General features: G+C 43.5%; 1 protein-coding gene across 2 annotated transcripts in view; it reads left to right on the top strand.

Moving 5' to 3' along the window:
• Positions 1-14,132, top strand: part of ZNF23 (zinc finger protein 23) — a 14,286-nt gene extending 154 nt beyond the window's left edge. The window contains exons 1-4 of one of the 2 annotated variants that reach the window (XM_007462968.1): positions 5,780-5,812; positions 8,035-8,161; positions 8,799-8,912; positions 11,846-14,132. In XM_007462968.1, the coding sequence (XP_007463030.1) occupies positions 5,780-5,812; positions 8,035-8,161; positions 8,799-8,912; positions 11,846-13,647 (2,076 nt within the window). In that variant the 3' untranslated portion in view covers positions 13,648-14,132. Of the gene's footprint in view, positions 1-5,747; positions 5,813-8,034; positions 8,162-8,798; positions 8,913-11,845 lie in introns of those variants that run through there. The other variant, XM_007462969.1, reaches the window with a different exon arrangement.
• The last annotated feature ends 577 nt before the right edge of the window (positions 14,133-14,709 follow it).

The raw sequence follows: 14,709 nt of genomic DNA, 5'->3' as shown, positions 1-14,709 counted from the left end.
GTGGGGTGGGGGGGGTGTTCCGGGGGGGGGGGGGGGCCTCTTCCCCCCTGCTCGACTCCCGGTTTGGACTTGGTGGCCGATGACGTTCTGTCTCGTGGAAGGCGAAGCCCGGGTTACTGCCACAGCCCCGAAGCCCCGAGCATTTAGCACTTTGGGGAAGATGCTACTCGCCTTTTGGGAACTTGTGTTGGAGCACCCAGGGGGTAGAATATTTGCAGGGGTGAAGCGGCCTGAGGTGATATGAGTCTTTTGACATGCTGAGGTCGTGCAGGGGCTTTTACCTGCACGTTTTATGCATTTCAAGTATGGACTGTATGCACCCCGCCCTCCTAACACAGGGTGTGAATCGAGGCCAGTGGGAGAGCAGAAAAAGCAGAGTTCCTCCAGGCTACAGAAGAAGCCTGACTTTTGAGGGCACTGTCTTCAGGAGCCGTGTCAGTTCCAAAAGGTAACCCGGCCCAACTTCTCTTGGGCGGTGGGATGACAATGACCTGGGAATGATTTCTACAATGTAGAATATACTGATTTGCTTAGTTCTAGAATACACAAAAAGTTCCAGAATGACTCATTCGTACCCTCATGAAAGCAAGTTTACAAAAAAAAAATACTATAAAACAGTAACGAAAACATGAAGTGTGGCTAGTAGTGTATTCAGAGGAAATTTTGTGGCCTTATAGGTTTTAATTGCCAAATAGGAAAGAATGAAAATAGATTTTAAAAATCATGCAACCTCAAGAAGTCTTTGGCTTCAGGTCTTTTTAGCCTTTACAGAATTTAGCTAAAATACTGTTTTGCAGAGTTACTTAGTTCTTTTCTTTCCCACCACTTTACTGTGGTTATGCTATGGTATAGTTAGGCTTATTTACTGTTGTTTGTATTTTTTGGATGTCGTCACCCCCCCATCCCATTCTGGTTGGTTGATTTTTATACATATGTATAGATAGATAGATAGATAGATAGATACAGGTACAGATATGTGAAACATTACTGTGGTTATGAAAGTCAGAACAAAAAGGCACAGGGAAGTATCATTTCCTCCTCATCCCTTCTGCACTGTTTCCTTCCAACCTGTTTCCATTCCCAGGTTCCTTTCACCTACTTCCCATCCACACCTGAGGCCCCTATTCTCCTTAGTTTCTTGTTTTTCCTTCTGTTTCTTTTTGCACAAATCACCAGATACACATGTATTTTCTTATACTCCCTTTTTTTCTTACACAGAAGATAGCACACTACCTTTGCACACTGAAAATCATTTCATATCATAGAGATAAGTATGTGTATTTTAAATGTTATGCATCTAGTATGGCATTTATGGAGCACAGTGGTAATGTGAGCACCCATTAAACACACCACACCATTAAGAAGAGCACTGCCCATACGGCTGCATCTGTGTGCTCCTCCCCAACCCAGTTCCCACATGCTCACCCCTAGAGGTAACAGCTCTCTTGAATTTTGTGTTAATCATATTTTTGATTTTTGATAACACATATCATATTTGTGTTAATCATATTTTTTAAAATAATTTTATCATATATACATGTGTCTGTAAATAATGTGATAAATTTTGTTTTTGAGCTTTATGAAGATGGCATCATGGTGTCTGTAGTCTTCTGGGACTTGCATAACTCAATATTAATGTTCCTAAATTCATCCATATTTTGTGTGTAGCTGTGAGTCATTCATTTTTGCTACTGGGTAATGTTCCATTGTAAAAATGGCATGAGAGCTTATTTGTGTATTCTCAGTGGACATGTGAGTTGTCTCCAATATTTTGCTATTAAAATACTGCTGATAATAATTTTGTATGTATATCACCTACATATGAGAGTTTCCCTAGGGTATAAGTTTTAAAATTTAGGCATGAATATTGAATTTATCCAACACCTTTGACATCCACTGAGATGGAGAGTATGTTTTTCTTTGATTTATTAATGTGGAAAAGTACAATCTGTGCTAATATTGAACTTTACTTGCATTCATAGGATGATCCCTCTTAGTCATGATATGTCATATTAAGGAACTACCGGAGTCTAGTCCTCAATATTTAGGATTTTTGCATCAGTATTCATAAATGAGAGTAGTTTATGGTTTTTGTATCCATATTTTGCTGGCATCATAAAAAGGGCTGGGAAACTTATTTTGCTGTTCTCTGCTACAGTTTAAATAGTGTTAGAATGATTCATTTCTTAACGATTTGAAAGGCTTTTCCCATGATACATAAGGGCTCAGTGTTTTGTGAGAGTTCACTCTTTACTGGCTCTCTAAACAATTAGGTAAAAGTAATCATGGGTTATGGAGAAAAATCTATATAATAAAATTGGTAGAGTTGATTTATTAGATTCAGATAGATTATATGTTCTTCCATCACAGGATAAGTTTTCTTGTTTTAAATTTATTTTATTGGAGTATAGTTGATTTACAATGTTGTGTTAATTTCTACTGTACACAAAAGTAATTCATTTATATAGGTATATGCACATATATATACACACGTTCTTTTTTCATATTCTCTTCCATTATGGTTTATCACAGGATATTGAATATAGGTCCCTGTGCTATAAAGTAGGACCTTGTTGTTTATCCATTCTACATATAATAATTTGCATCTCCTAGTCCCAAACTCCCAGTCCATCCCTCCCCCACCACCCTCCCCCTTGGCAACCACAAATCTGTTTTCTATGTCTGTGTTTCTCTTTCACAGATAAATTCATTTGTGTCATATTTTAGATTCCACATATAAGTGATATAATATGGTATTTGTCTTTCTCTTTCTGACTTACGTCACTTAGTATGATAATCTCTAGGTCCATCCATGTTGGAATAAGTTTTCTTATTAAGCATCCATGGAATATTTTTTAAATGGACACTGCAGCCACAAAAGAAAACCTTAAAAAAATCTGTAAAGCAGAAGTAAATAGATCAGGTTACTTAAACACCATGCAATAAGGCCAGAGAATAAATTAACAACAACAAATTATCCTGAACAGTTCTTTGTCCAGAGACAAAACACAGTTGCTGACGAGTTATAAAATAGTAATTAAAACATGAAATATGAAAAGCCTCTGGAATGTAGGGAATAATGTATTCAGAGGAACATTTATAGGTTTAGATTACTACACAGCAAGAATGAAAATGAATGAACCATGTAGCCTCAAGGAAGGTAGAAAATAGTTTTTTGTAGTCTAGCTTCCCCCGAAAGCAGAACATAGGACAGAGATTTGTGTGCAGGCAGTTTATTTGGGAATGTAGTCCCAGGGGCAGAGTGAAAGACAAGAAGAGTGCAATGGAGAAGGAGGGACAGCCAATACAAGGATGTGCTGTCAGGCTGGCCCCTCCACAGGCGACTGGTGCTCTGACTTGCAGGATCTTTGAGGAGCCTTGGAATCTCATGGCTGCCCATATGGGGGCCTAAAGGGGGAAACGTTTGTCCACTGACCTCTGTCTCCTGTTGGTCAGTGGTAGCATCACAGGCATTAACTCCCCTATCCTTCAGGACCTAGCAGGTGTTCGCAGATGTCCCACACAGGACAGAGAAGCCCTAGGGCAGGAGCCAGGCATGTGTGGTGTAGACCCTTGAGGAGGCATTTGTAGGTTGTACCTGTGCAAAGCTGGTCAAAGCCTCTGGAACTGGACTGAGAGTGGACAAGAGGATTTGGTGAGGTACATAAGGTGGCTCTTACAGAGCTAAGAAACAAATTTAATAAAGCAGAGCTTAATTTAAAACAAGTAGAGGGGGCTTCCCTGGTGGCACAGTGGTTGGGAATCCGCCTGCCAATGCAGGGGACACGGGTTCGAGCCCTGGTCCGGGAAGATCCCACATGCCGCGGAGCAACTAAGCCCATGCGCCACAACTACTGAGCCTGCACTCTAGAGCCCAAGCTCCGCAGCAAGAGAAGCCACCACAATGAGAAGCCCACGTGCTGCAACGAAGAGTAGCCCCCACTCTCCACAGCCCGTGTGCAGCAACAAAGACCCAATGCAGCCAAAAAGAAAAGACACCAAGAAAAAAAGTAGAGGGACTTCCCTGGTGGTGCAGCGGTTAAGAATCCACCTGCCAATGCAGGGGACACGGGTTCGAGCCCTGGTCTGGGATGATCCCACATGCTGCAGAGCAACTAAGCCTGTGCACCACAACTACTGAGCCTGTGCTGTAGAGCCTGCGAGCCACAACTACTGAGCCTGTGTGCCACAACTACTGAAACCTGTGTGCCTAGGGCCCGTGCTCCACAACAAGAGAAGCCACCACAAGGAGAAGCCCACACACCGCAATGAAGAGTAGCCCCTGCTTACCGCAACTAGAGAAAGCTTGAGCGCAACAACGAAGACCCATCGCAGCCAAAAATAAATAAATAATTTAATTAATTTTAAAAAAACAAACAAACAGGTAGAAAAGGGAGTGGTGTTCTAAATAGAAAAGCTAGTTTTTTGAAAATAAAACAACATTAAACTAGATAAACCATGGTTCAGCCTAATGTTATTAGTCTGCTTGGGCTGCCATAACAAAATATCATACACTGTCTGGCTTAAACAACAGAAATTTATTTTTCACAGTTCTGGAGGCTGGAAGTCCAAGATCAAGGTACCAGACGATTTGGTTCTTGGTGAGGCTGCAGGTGGCTGCCTTCACTGTGTCCTCACAGCAGAGACAGCTCTGGAAGACTCTTCCTCTTCTTATTAGGGTACCCGCCCTATCAGATTATTACCTTGTTTAACCTTATTACCTCCTCATGGGTCCTGTCTCCAAATACAGTCACATTGGAAATTAGGGATCCAACATACGAATTTTGGGGGGACACATTCAGTCCATAACATTAACTAAGGCTAAAAGGTCTAGAGAGCATATATATTCAAAGAAGAAGTAGGAAAAGCAAGGAATACCTCAAGGTATGGAGGAAATGAAAAAAGTCATGAGCCACTGTTTCCCATAATTCTACACTCAAGTTTAAATTCTGGAAGATATAGACAATATTTTAGGAAAATATAAAATTTCAAGACTGACTTTGGGAGCACTAAAAATCAGAAAATAACCAGTCCATGTGGTCTTGAATACAATGAACAAGGAGTGCTGGGTCATGGGACCAGGGGTGGGATGCTATAGTGACCCCCTCTCTCAGGCAGCTGAGGCCTTGGCTTCTTTGCCATCAGAAGGCTGGAAGGTGTGAGGAGCCATCCCGGTAACTCACTTGTGACCTAGCTTCCTCACGGTAAGCCTGGGCTGGGCAGGAGCCTAACCTCCCAAGATCTCTACAGAGGTATCAGGACTCTTGAGGGCAGTCAGCTGTGTGAGGGAACGGGCATATGGGAGGGAGCAGCTGTCCCTTTCTCCAGGAGGTGCCTCCCTGGGGCCTGACTGAGGCCTATGTGCTGGGGCTGCAGCCCGTCCAGCCTGGCTTCTCTTGCAGTATAATAGAGAGGGATGCTCGTTCTAGAGCATTGTGTTGCTACACGAGTCTTTGTTTTATTATTCTTTAGATTCTACCTGCATTTTATGCACACTCGTGTGTGTGTATGATATGTGTCCAGAATTGTAAAAATCCTAGGGTCCGTGGCAGTGAGTGTCAGTGTCATGGCCAGGAGGAGCCCTGGGCGCAGAGCCAGTGAACAGATCGCTCCTTTCTTCCCATGGCAGCTCCTGCTCGCGCTTCTGTCTGGATACTGGCTGCCTGCATCTCAGATCTTCTGTGAGGGGCTGTATTGTTCGTGGTGCGGGTGGCTTGTCTCACACCTGTCCCCCTGTTTTCCCTCAGCTCCAGTCCTTCTCTGAGAGGGAGACCAGATGATGGCAGCCATGCTCCTGACAGCCTGGCCCCAGGTGAGCTGTGGGTCCTTCAGCTCTTCCTCTGAGCAGTTTCACATTGAGGAAAACTGAGAAGGGAATCTGGTGAGCCTTGCTGTGCAAGCTGGAGGGGCCCTCCATGCTTCTGCCTGCCAGACGGGAGCTTGTGGGAAGAGCGATGATATGGAGGGATAGGGGCCAGAGACCAGGACAGGCAAGACAGAAGTGTCTGGAAGGCAGAAATATAGTCTTCTGCACACCAGTTTGCTTTGCTCCCCCAGCAGAGGGCTTTGGTGAATGAGAGACATGGAAGCTGCCCATGAATGGAAGAAGATAGCAGGGGACTAGGATTCCAGGGAGGGGGGTGTAGATAAACAGGAATAGCAGGACCAGATCCACATAAAGAATGGCTGCACCTCTAATTCCAGGGGAAGGGGACATAAGGAGAGTGGGATCAAGGGAGGGAAAAAAGACAGGAAGTCTTGTGTCTCATTGTGTCCTGGAGAGGCTTTCGGGGCTTGGGGTGCAGTGGCCAAGCTTTAGGTCTCTGATAAGAGCTCTGGATCCTCTCCCCAGAATAACATGCAAACGAAAATTTCCATATAATTTCAGGGATTTCATGGACCCCCTGATGCTCATCCATGGACCTCCATGGGCTACAGTTTGGGAATAATCATAGTCACAGTAACTCCAGTTACATCATTTGAGGCTTACTATGCTGCAGGCACCATACTAAGCACTTTACATGGATCACTCAGTCCTGACAGCCGCCCTGGGAGATAGGCACTGTGTTGCGTTCATTCTACCACAAAAGAAACAAAGGCAAAGGGGAGTGAAGTGACTTGTCATCGTGTGACTTAACTGTTCAGCCCTATGACACGTGTGGAGCCAGTGAAGTTAACGTGGTCAGGTTTCTGATGCCTGTGTGGGGAATAATTTTGAGGGGAGGTTTAAAAGCAAGGTGACCACTTCAGAAAGAGTCCTATTGGTCTAGGTGACATAGGCTTCATTAAGGCAAGTAGTTGCTAAAGAGGGAGACCCAATTCAAGTAATGCTTAACATAAAAATCTCTAGGAGGAAGAGTCAAAAGATTGGGGTGGGGTAAGGGGGAGGGAGGAGTCAGGAACGAATCCCCAGGTTTCTTTCCTGCGCGGATGGTGGTGGGTGACACCAGCTGAGGTTTGAATTAAGGAGGAGGCACCAGTCGTGGGCTAAAAGGGGATGGTGGGCGACAGCGAAGGCATTTAATTTTGTACCGAGAATTTCTTGTCTTATCCAAGTCACACTATGAATGACTCACAGAAGTGCCCACAAGTTGGACTAGAATTGTTGATGGGTGGAGGCCCGTAGAATCAAGTAAGACAGGTCCTGGCAGAGAGCAGTTGAGAGGCAAATCGCTGCCAGTGTGTCCCCAAGGTTGTTACAGAAGGCCGAGGTGGGTAGAGCGAGAGCAGCCAGAAGGGGCAGCTGCCCAGGAGGTGGGCCTGGGAGCGGCTCGGCCATCAGCCCTGATGGTGGAGCCTGTGCTGAGTGCCGAGTGATACAGAGGAGCAGCTAAAAAGATGGCTGACCTCCCTTCTTTCCCAAACCTCCTTGGAGAGACAGTGAAGTCTTGGGTGAAGTTGGACAGGATGAGGCTTGACTGGGAGAGGGTAACAGAAAATGGGTTTTCAGCGAGAGCCATTTGCAAGCAGGATGGGCTGCCTGCTCTCACCCCTCCCTCCACCTCGGCGGTGCCCAGCCGATCTGGGCAGCACTGAGCTTCCTCTGCTGAAGGCGCTGGAGCAGAGGCTATACAGCCTTTTGTAGGGGGTCCATGATAGAAATCAGGTGGGGCTGGGTGAGATGGAAGCCATGGCTGTTCTTTGGGTGCAGCTTGAGGTTTGAGGGCGAGGGCGAGGGCGAGGAAGTGGAAAGGCCGGGGGGTGGGTCCAAAGCTGCTTCCGCCAGTGAGGGCATGGCCTGACTGAAAGAAAGCAGTTGCGTTAGGGAAACTTGGTCATGGGAGGTGTTTTTCTTTCATCTCAACTTATGTCATCCTTTGTAAGTGTGAAATATGGCATGAGGTTTCTCTGCTGTGAGCCAGGTCAGATATTCCATGCTTTACCTTCCAAGTGTTTTTCTCAAATCTTTCCGCCTGTTATTAATTTTGTGCTCTTCACAAGCCCCTCCTCAAGCCCTCATACTGCCCTCTGCCCCTCACCTAGGGCATGAGCCATGGAATTGGCCCCTAGGGCAGCAGGAACCTGTTGTTTCAGAAGTCGGTGACCTTTGAGGACGTGGCTGTGTACTTCACCCAGGCGGAGTGGGATGGCCTGTCCCCTGCACAGAGGGCTCTGTACAGGGATGTGATGCTGGAGAATTATGGGAATGTGGCCTCCCTGGGTAAGGCCTTTCTCCCCCGGGGACTCAGACTCTGCTGATTAGGGTTTCCTGGCTTCCTTTCCCCTTACTGGTTGCAGGTGGGGCCTCTGGTAATCCTTTACTGAGTGGGAACCTCAGGGGCTGATTCCTAATCCCCTAGACCCGGGGTTGCTGGGAAGGGTGAACCCCAAGCCCTTTTTGGGCCAATATAGGACTTTACTGGGACTGTTGTGCACTCTTGATCCACCCGATAGAGGCTGTGTTTTGGACACAGCATGGAAAAAAAGTAACTTCCTGTTCTACAGCATTACCTTCAGGTTCCCCCTCACCCTACCTGGATATCTTGAGTGTTTCCAAGGATCTCGGTGTACTTGTAATATTTTAGGCCCTGGTCAAAAAACGGTACCTATCCCTTTAGGCAGAATCTCCCTGTTTGCCCTGCATGAGGTCTCACAGTCTGGGCCCTCCCCAACACCTCCTGCATCTTCTCAAGCCTCTTCCTCCCACCCCCCTGCCACTTTCCCATAGTTCTTAGGCATGGGACCCTCTGGGGCTCTTTCCTTCCCTCCCCATTGCTGACACAATCTGAGAAGAGGTTTAGGAAATCAGCTGTGGGAGATTATTCACCTATCTTTCCTATTTCCTTTCCCCAAAACAGGATTTCCCCTTCTCAAACCTACTGTGATCTCACAGCTGGAGGGAGGAGGTGAGCTGGAGGGCCCATCTCCACTGGCCTCTGGAACAGGCACAGGCCCCCAGGGCCTCTGGACTGGTAAGGAGGCACACATTGCCCATTATGCTGGAAAGTGTAATCCTTTAGGAAGAAAGTCAGCTTTAGCAAGATATAAGCGTGCCACATTTATTGGCTAACCGTACAGAGTAACATTTAAATTTTTTAAAATTAATTAATTAATTAATTAAATTTTGGCTGCGTTGGGCCCTTGTTGCTGCATGCAGGCTTTCTTTTTTTTAGTCGCAGAGAGTGGAGGCCACTCTTGGCTGTGGTGCGCAGGCCTCTCACTAAGGTGGCTTCTCTTGTTGCGGAGCACAGGCCCTAGGCACACGGGCTTCAGTAATTTTGGCACACGGGCTCAGTAGTTGTGGCTTGCAGGCTCCAGAGTTCAGGCTCTGTAGCTGTGGCACACGGACCTAGTTGCTCCTCAGCATGTGGGATCCTCCTGGACCAGGGCTCGAACCTGTATCCCCTACATTGGCAGGTGGATTCTTAACCACTGTGCCACCAGGGAAGCCCCATTTAAATAATTTTTGATGATTTCTAGAGATAGGAACAGTTGAGATCTTTCTATTTTCATAGTTTGATACTTTTTTCTAATTCCAGGAAGAGATCTTTTTTCAAATGCTTTATTGTAATTATTTTCAATCCTAATTTTGGAATTCTACCTTTCTCAGACAAAATGAATGGATTCAGTACTTTTTTTGGGTCCTTGCTACTTTCTAAGCACTGTCCACTTAATGTGAAGGGTACAGAATTAAAAGTCTTTTTACTTAGACTTGGGAGTAGACTTTCCGAGTTCGAATCCCAACTGTGCTACTTCCTAGTTGTGTGACTTTGAGCAGGTCAGTTATCTGCATTCTCTAAGAGTTAGTGTTCTCACCCTTGAAAATGGAATAATAATTACAAAATGAGGTAATGGTGCTAGGTTTGATGATAAAATGAGATAACATGTACCAAGTGCCTAGCTTATAGTGTGTGCTCAGTTAAATTCTGTTTTTATTATTATTATTACTATTATTATTATTATTTGAGGGGGAGAAAGCTATATATAATAAGCTGTAGGAAATAAGGTGGGAGGAAGTAATGCTATCAATTTGGTGCTTCTCAAAATATGAACAAATGCATCACCTGGGCGTCTTGCAGATGTGCAGATTGTCATTCAGTTAGTTTGGGGCAGGGTCAAGATTCTGCATTTCTGTTAAGTTCCCAGGTAATGCCAGTGCTTCTGGTTTGCAGACCACTCTTGAAATAGTGAGGTTCCCATTGGCTCACGCAGAGTAGCTGCCAGGTGATTTCCCATCTCCCATGAGGCCCAGCTTTACTTCCTGCCTTTGGGGTCCATAAGATACTCTTGCATCCTTTTGATGAATCGTCTTTTTTTAAAAGATGGTTTCAGTGGCTTTTTGTTCCTTGTAATCATTCAACCAGATGTTCACTGACCAAGGAAGACATGTTTTGGAAATGGAGAGCTTAAAGTGCTTGACATATAGAGGGGGATGAAAGTGATATTGTGGAGATTCTTAGTCAAAGAAGTCTGGATTTCATTCTATAGGCAACAGACAGTCCTGAAGTCTTTGAACAGCCCATCATGATGTCAGGTGAGGATAGAAACATTCATCTAGTCAGTGTATGTAGGTTAATTGGGGTCAGGAATCAAATGGGTTCTAGGCAGGCAGAAGGGGAAATCACAGGGCACAAGACCCATGTCAGCAGGGTTGATTTTTTAAAAAAATTTTCCAGGTAATTTGAATTTTTTTCTTTGTAAATTTCTGATACTACAGTGAATATTATTTCTATAATCAGGAAAAGACCAATATTATTTTGAAAATGGTTGCTAGTGAAGTCCAGGTCATTTGGGTCTGTTGAGGACAATTATAATGAAATACTGGGGTAGGGGGCATATTACATGTGGTTGAGGAGAGATGAGAGATGAAAAAATAAAGGAAGCATTTTGGGGCCAATTTTGAGAAATTGGAGAATAAATGTAGAGATAATTGGCTCTACTAGGACTGTGGGATTATAGAAAGGCTAATAAGATTACAGAAAGAATTTTAGGGAATGACCAATTTTAGGATTGAGGGAAGAGGTAGAAGGAAAGGCAAGGAGAATGCAGCAGTGTTCTGGAGGGGTGGGAAGAGATGGGATCAAAGGGATCAAATGGGCCTGAACAGAGCCTTTCTGAAGTAGAGAAAAAAGAAGTTAAAGAAGTTTTGGAAAGCCTAGAGTTTAACTTCTAAGAAAATAAACAAGATTTGTTCCCATTTGCTTCCTAGTGCTAATACCTGTCATCCCTTATTGCCACATGTTGTTGGATTCTGTGCCTTCTCCTTCTTAAGCAGTTTCCATTTTTATTAATAGAAACTGAAGAGTGTAGTAAAGTATGGTGTGATGTAAAGAATGCTGATCTGGCAGATAAGACCTAGAATTTTGTTCCACTGCTGTCACTTTTAACCTTCTTGTTACTGGTTATTGGTTTAGAGACTGGTGATCTTTTAAAATCATTACTTTAAAATTTGTAATATTGGTACATGCTCAAAACAGTATAAAAAGTGCATAAAGTGGGAGCAGTGGGGAAGTCTCCCAAACTTCCTGTGCCAGTTTGCTCAGTCTCTTGTGTATTCTTGCAGTAGTTTTTTAGGCATATTCAAATATATGTGTTTATGTCAGCCCTTTTTACTCTCCTTTACACAAATGGAAGATACTCTACATACCATTTCTCAACTTGTTTTTCCGCTTAACAGTGTGTCTTTGACATCTTTTCATGTCAGTACATATAGATTTATTTCATTTTATAACAGCTGCATGTTATTCCACCTTATGGATGAACTTTAGATTCTTTGATCTAGTCTGGTGATTTTAAAGAGCCCCCTGCCCCTTGATTACCCTGATCCTTTTTTCTTTCTATCACAGTCCTTTTTCTTTTCTAACATGGTTCTTACATGATATTTTATGTTTTCTGTTTTTTATAGTAAATACTGATATCCAGACTGACAGTAATTTGACAGAAGAAATGTATGAAGAAAAACATAATACATCATTTGAACTTCAAGGGAACTCTTCCCAGGAAACAGACTTTTCAGAAACTTATATTCTAGAGAAACAGCAGGAAGTCCACTCAGTAGGAAGTATGGAGAAAGAAAACAGGAGTGTCATTGATGGGACAGTGAAAGACAACATAAGCCTCGTGGAGGAGTGTTTCTTTAGGCAAAGTCCAAACTTGAATCAGTGTCATACCATCTCCACTGGAGAGCAGTCCCCTGAGTGTACAGGATTGGAGAAAGCCTTCAGCTTTGACACAAAACTTATTCAACATGAAATAATTAATTCCGGGGAAAGACCTTTCAAATGTGAAGAATTAGTGGAAAGCTTTAGGTGTAACTCTCAACTTAATCAGGATCAAGATAGCTACACTGGGGAGAAGCCCCATCAGTGTAAGGAGTGTGGCAAAGCCTTTAGCGTTAATGCAAAATTAATTTGGCATCAAAGACTTCACAGTGGGGAGAAGCCCTTCAAATGTGTAGAGTGTGGAAAAAGCTTCAGTTACAGTTCCCATTATATCACACATCAGACTATCCACAGTGGGGAGAAGCCCTATCAGTGTAAGGTGTGCGGGAAAGCCTTCAGCGTTAATGGGAGTCTGAGTAGGCATCAGAGAATCCATACAGGAGAGAGGCCCTATCAGTGCAAGGAGTGTGGGAATGGCTTTAGCTGCAGTTCTGCATATATCACACATCAGAGAGTCCACACTGGAGAGAAACCTTACGAGTGTAATGACTGTGGGAAAGCTTTCAATGTTAATGCAAAATTAATTCAACATCAGAGGATCCACACTGGAGAGAAACCTTATGAATGTAATGAGTGTGGGAAAGGCTTCAGGTGCAGCTCCCAGCTTAGGCAGCATCAGAGCATCCACACTGGAGAGAGACCCTATCAGTGTAAGGAGTGTGGAAAAGCCTTTAGTAATAATGCAAAACTCATTCAGCATCAAAGAATTCACACAGGGGAGAGACCCTATGAGTGTACTGAATGTGGAAAAGCCTTTGGCGTCAAAGGGAAGTTAATCCAGCACCAGAGAATCCACACGGGTGAGAAACCCTATGAGTGTAAAGAATGTGGGAAAGCCTTCAGGTGTAACTCCCAGCTTCGGCAGCATCTGAGAATCCACACCGGGGAGAAGCCCTATGAGTGTAATGAGTGTGGAAAGGCCTTCAACGTTAATGCAAAACTAATGCAGCACCAGAGGATTCACACTGGGGAGAAGCCCTTTGAATGTAATGAGTGTGGGAAATGCTTTACTTCTAAAAGAAACCTACTTGATCATCACCGAATCCACACTGGAGAAAAGCCTTACCAGTGTAAGGAATGTGGGAAAGCCTTCAGCATCAATGCCAAACTAACTAGGCATCAGAGAATACACACTGGGGAGAAACCATTCAAATGTATGGAATGTGAGAAAGCATTTAGCTGTAGTTCTGACTATATTGTACATCAGAGAATCCATACTGGAGAGAAACCCTTTCAATGTAAGGAGTGTGGAAAAGCCTTCCATGTTAATGCTCATTTAATTCGGCATCAGAGAAGCCACACTGGGGAGAAACCCTTCAGATGTGTGGAGTGTGGCAAAGGCTTCAGCTATAGTTCTGACTGTATTATACATCAGACTGTCCATACTTGGAAGAAACCATATGTCTGTAATTTGTGTGGGAAAGCCTTCAGGTTTAGCTTCCAACTTAGTCAGCATCAGAGTGTCCATAGTGAAGGAAAATACTAATAAGGATGTAGTAAACTGTCAAGGTTAATGCTGAACTACATCAAGCATCCTCAGATTCACGCTGGTGGAAAACCCTGAGAGAAATGGATATGGCAGAGTCTTCACAAGGAAACAAATCTTTTCCATTTTATTCAATTTTAGATCAAGAATGACAACCAGTTTTAAAATAACATCCAAAAATAAATAGTTTGTTTTATACCAACAACCAGTAGAAAATATAATGAAAGAAAATATCCCATTCCCAACAGCATCAAGAAAAGTTGATTTTCTAGATATAAACTTACTAGGACCTATGTGGAGAAATTATAAATCTCTGCTGAGGGGCACAAAAGGAAAGTTAAATAAATAGGGGGAGAGAGAGTGATACCTTGTTCTTAGATAGAAAAACTCATAAAGATACTACCTACCTAAATTAATTTATTGCCCTTTTACTTTTGACAACAAGCATGCATCACTTTTGTAAAGAGGGAAAACAATAAAGAGTTCCTTAAGGAAAAAATATGAGTAAATCTTTTTTATTTTCATGGTATGGAGAAAAGCTTTTTAAGCAGCAGATGAAAGCCAGAAACCAACCATGAGGGAAAATATTGATAAATTGACTTCAAAATGAAATATTTATGTTTTTGTTTTAAATAACCCCAAATAAGTTTAAAAGATAAAGCACAAAAAGTGGAATTACCTTTGTAAAATTTGTGATATAAAAGTATCATACAAAGAGGTCTTAAATTATGAGAAAAATAAATGACAATAACAAGCAGCTTTTAAGAAGATATAAAAATGACTAAAAAAGGAAGATGTTCAGTCTCAGTAGTACTCTAAGGAGTAAAAAATTAAAACAAGCATACAGTCACACGTAGGAAGCCCTTCAACCTCTCTCCCACTGACAAGACAAACACACAGGCCCTTTTATAGACACACGGCGTATCCCCACAGCGCCCCTTTCCCCATACCTGCTGCTGTGCTGTGGCTCGGGAGGCCTGTGTTGGCTGGGAATGCTGTCTTGCGTACCTCAAAGGAGCCACTCCTGTCAGAAAGCTACTGATATGGTATAGGACCTCAGCA

This window comes from Lipotes vexillifer, unplaced genomic scaffold (assembly GCF_000442215.2).
Source record: "Lipotes vexillifer unplaced genomic scaffold, Lipotes_vexillifer_v1.1 scaffold70, whole genome shotgun sequence".
Lineage (NCBI taxonomy): Eukaryota > Metazoa > Chordata > Mammalia > Artiodactyla > Lipotidae > Lipotes > Lipotes vexillifer.
The sequence above is the reverse complement of the archived record's forward strand: the minus strand, read 5'-3'. Positions and strand labels throughout refer to the sequence as shown.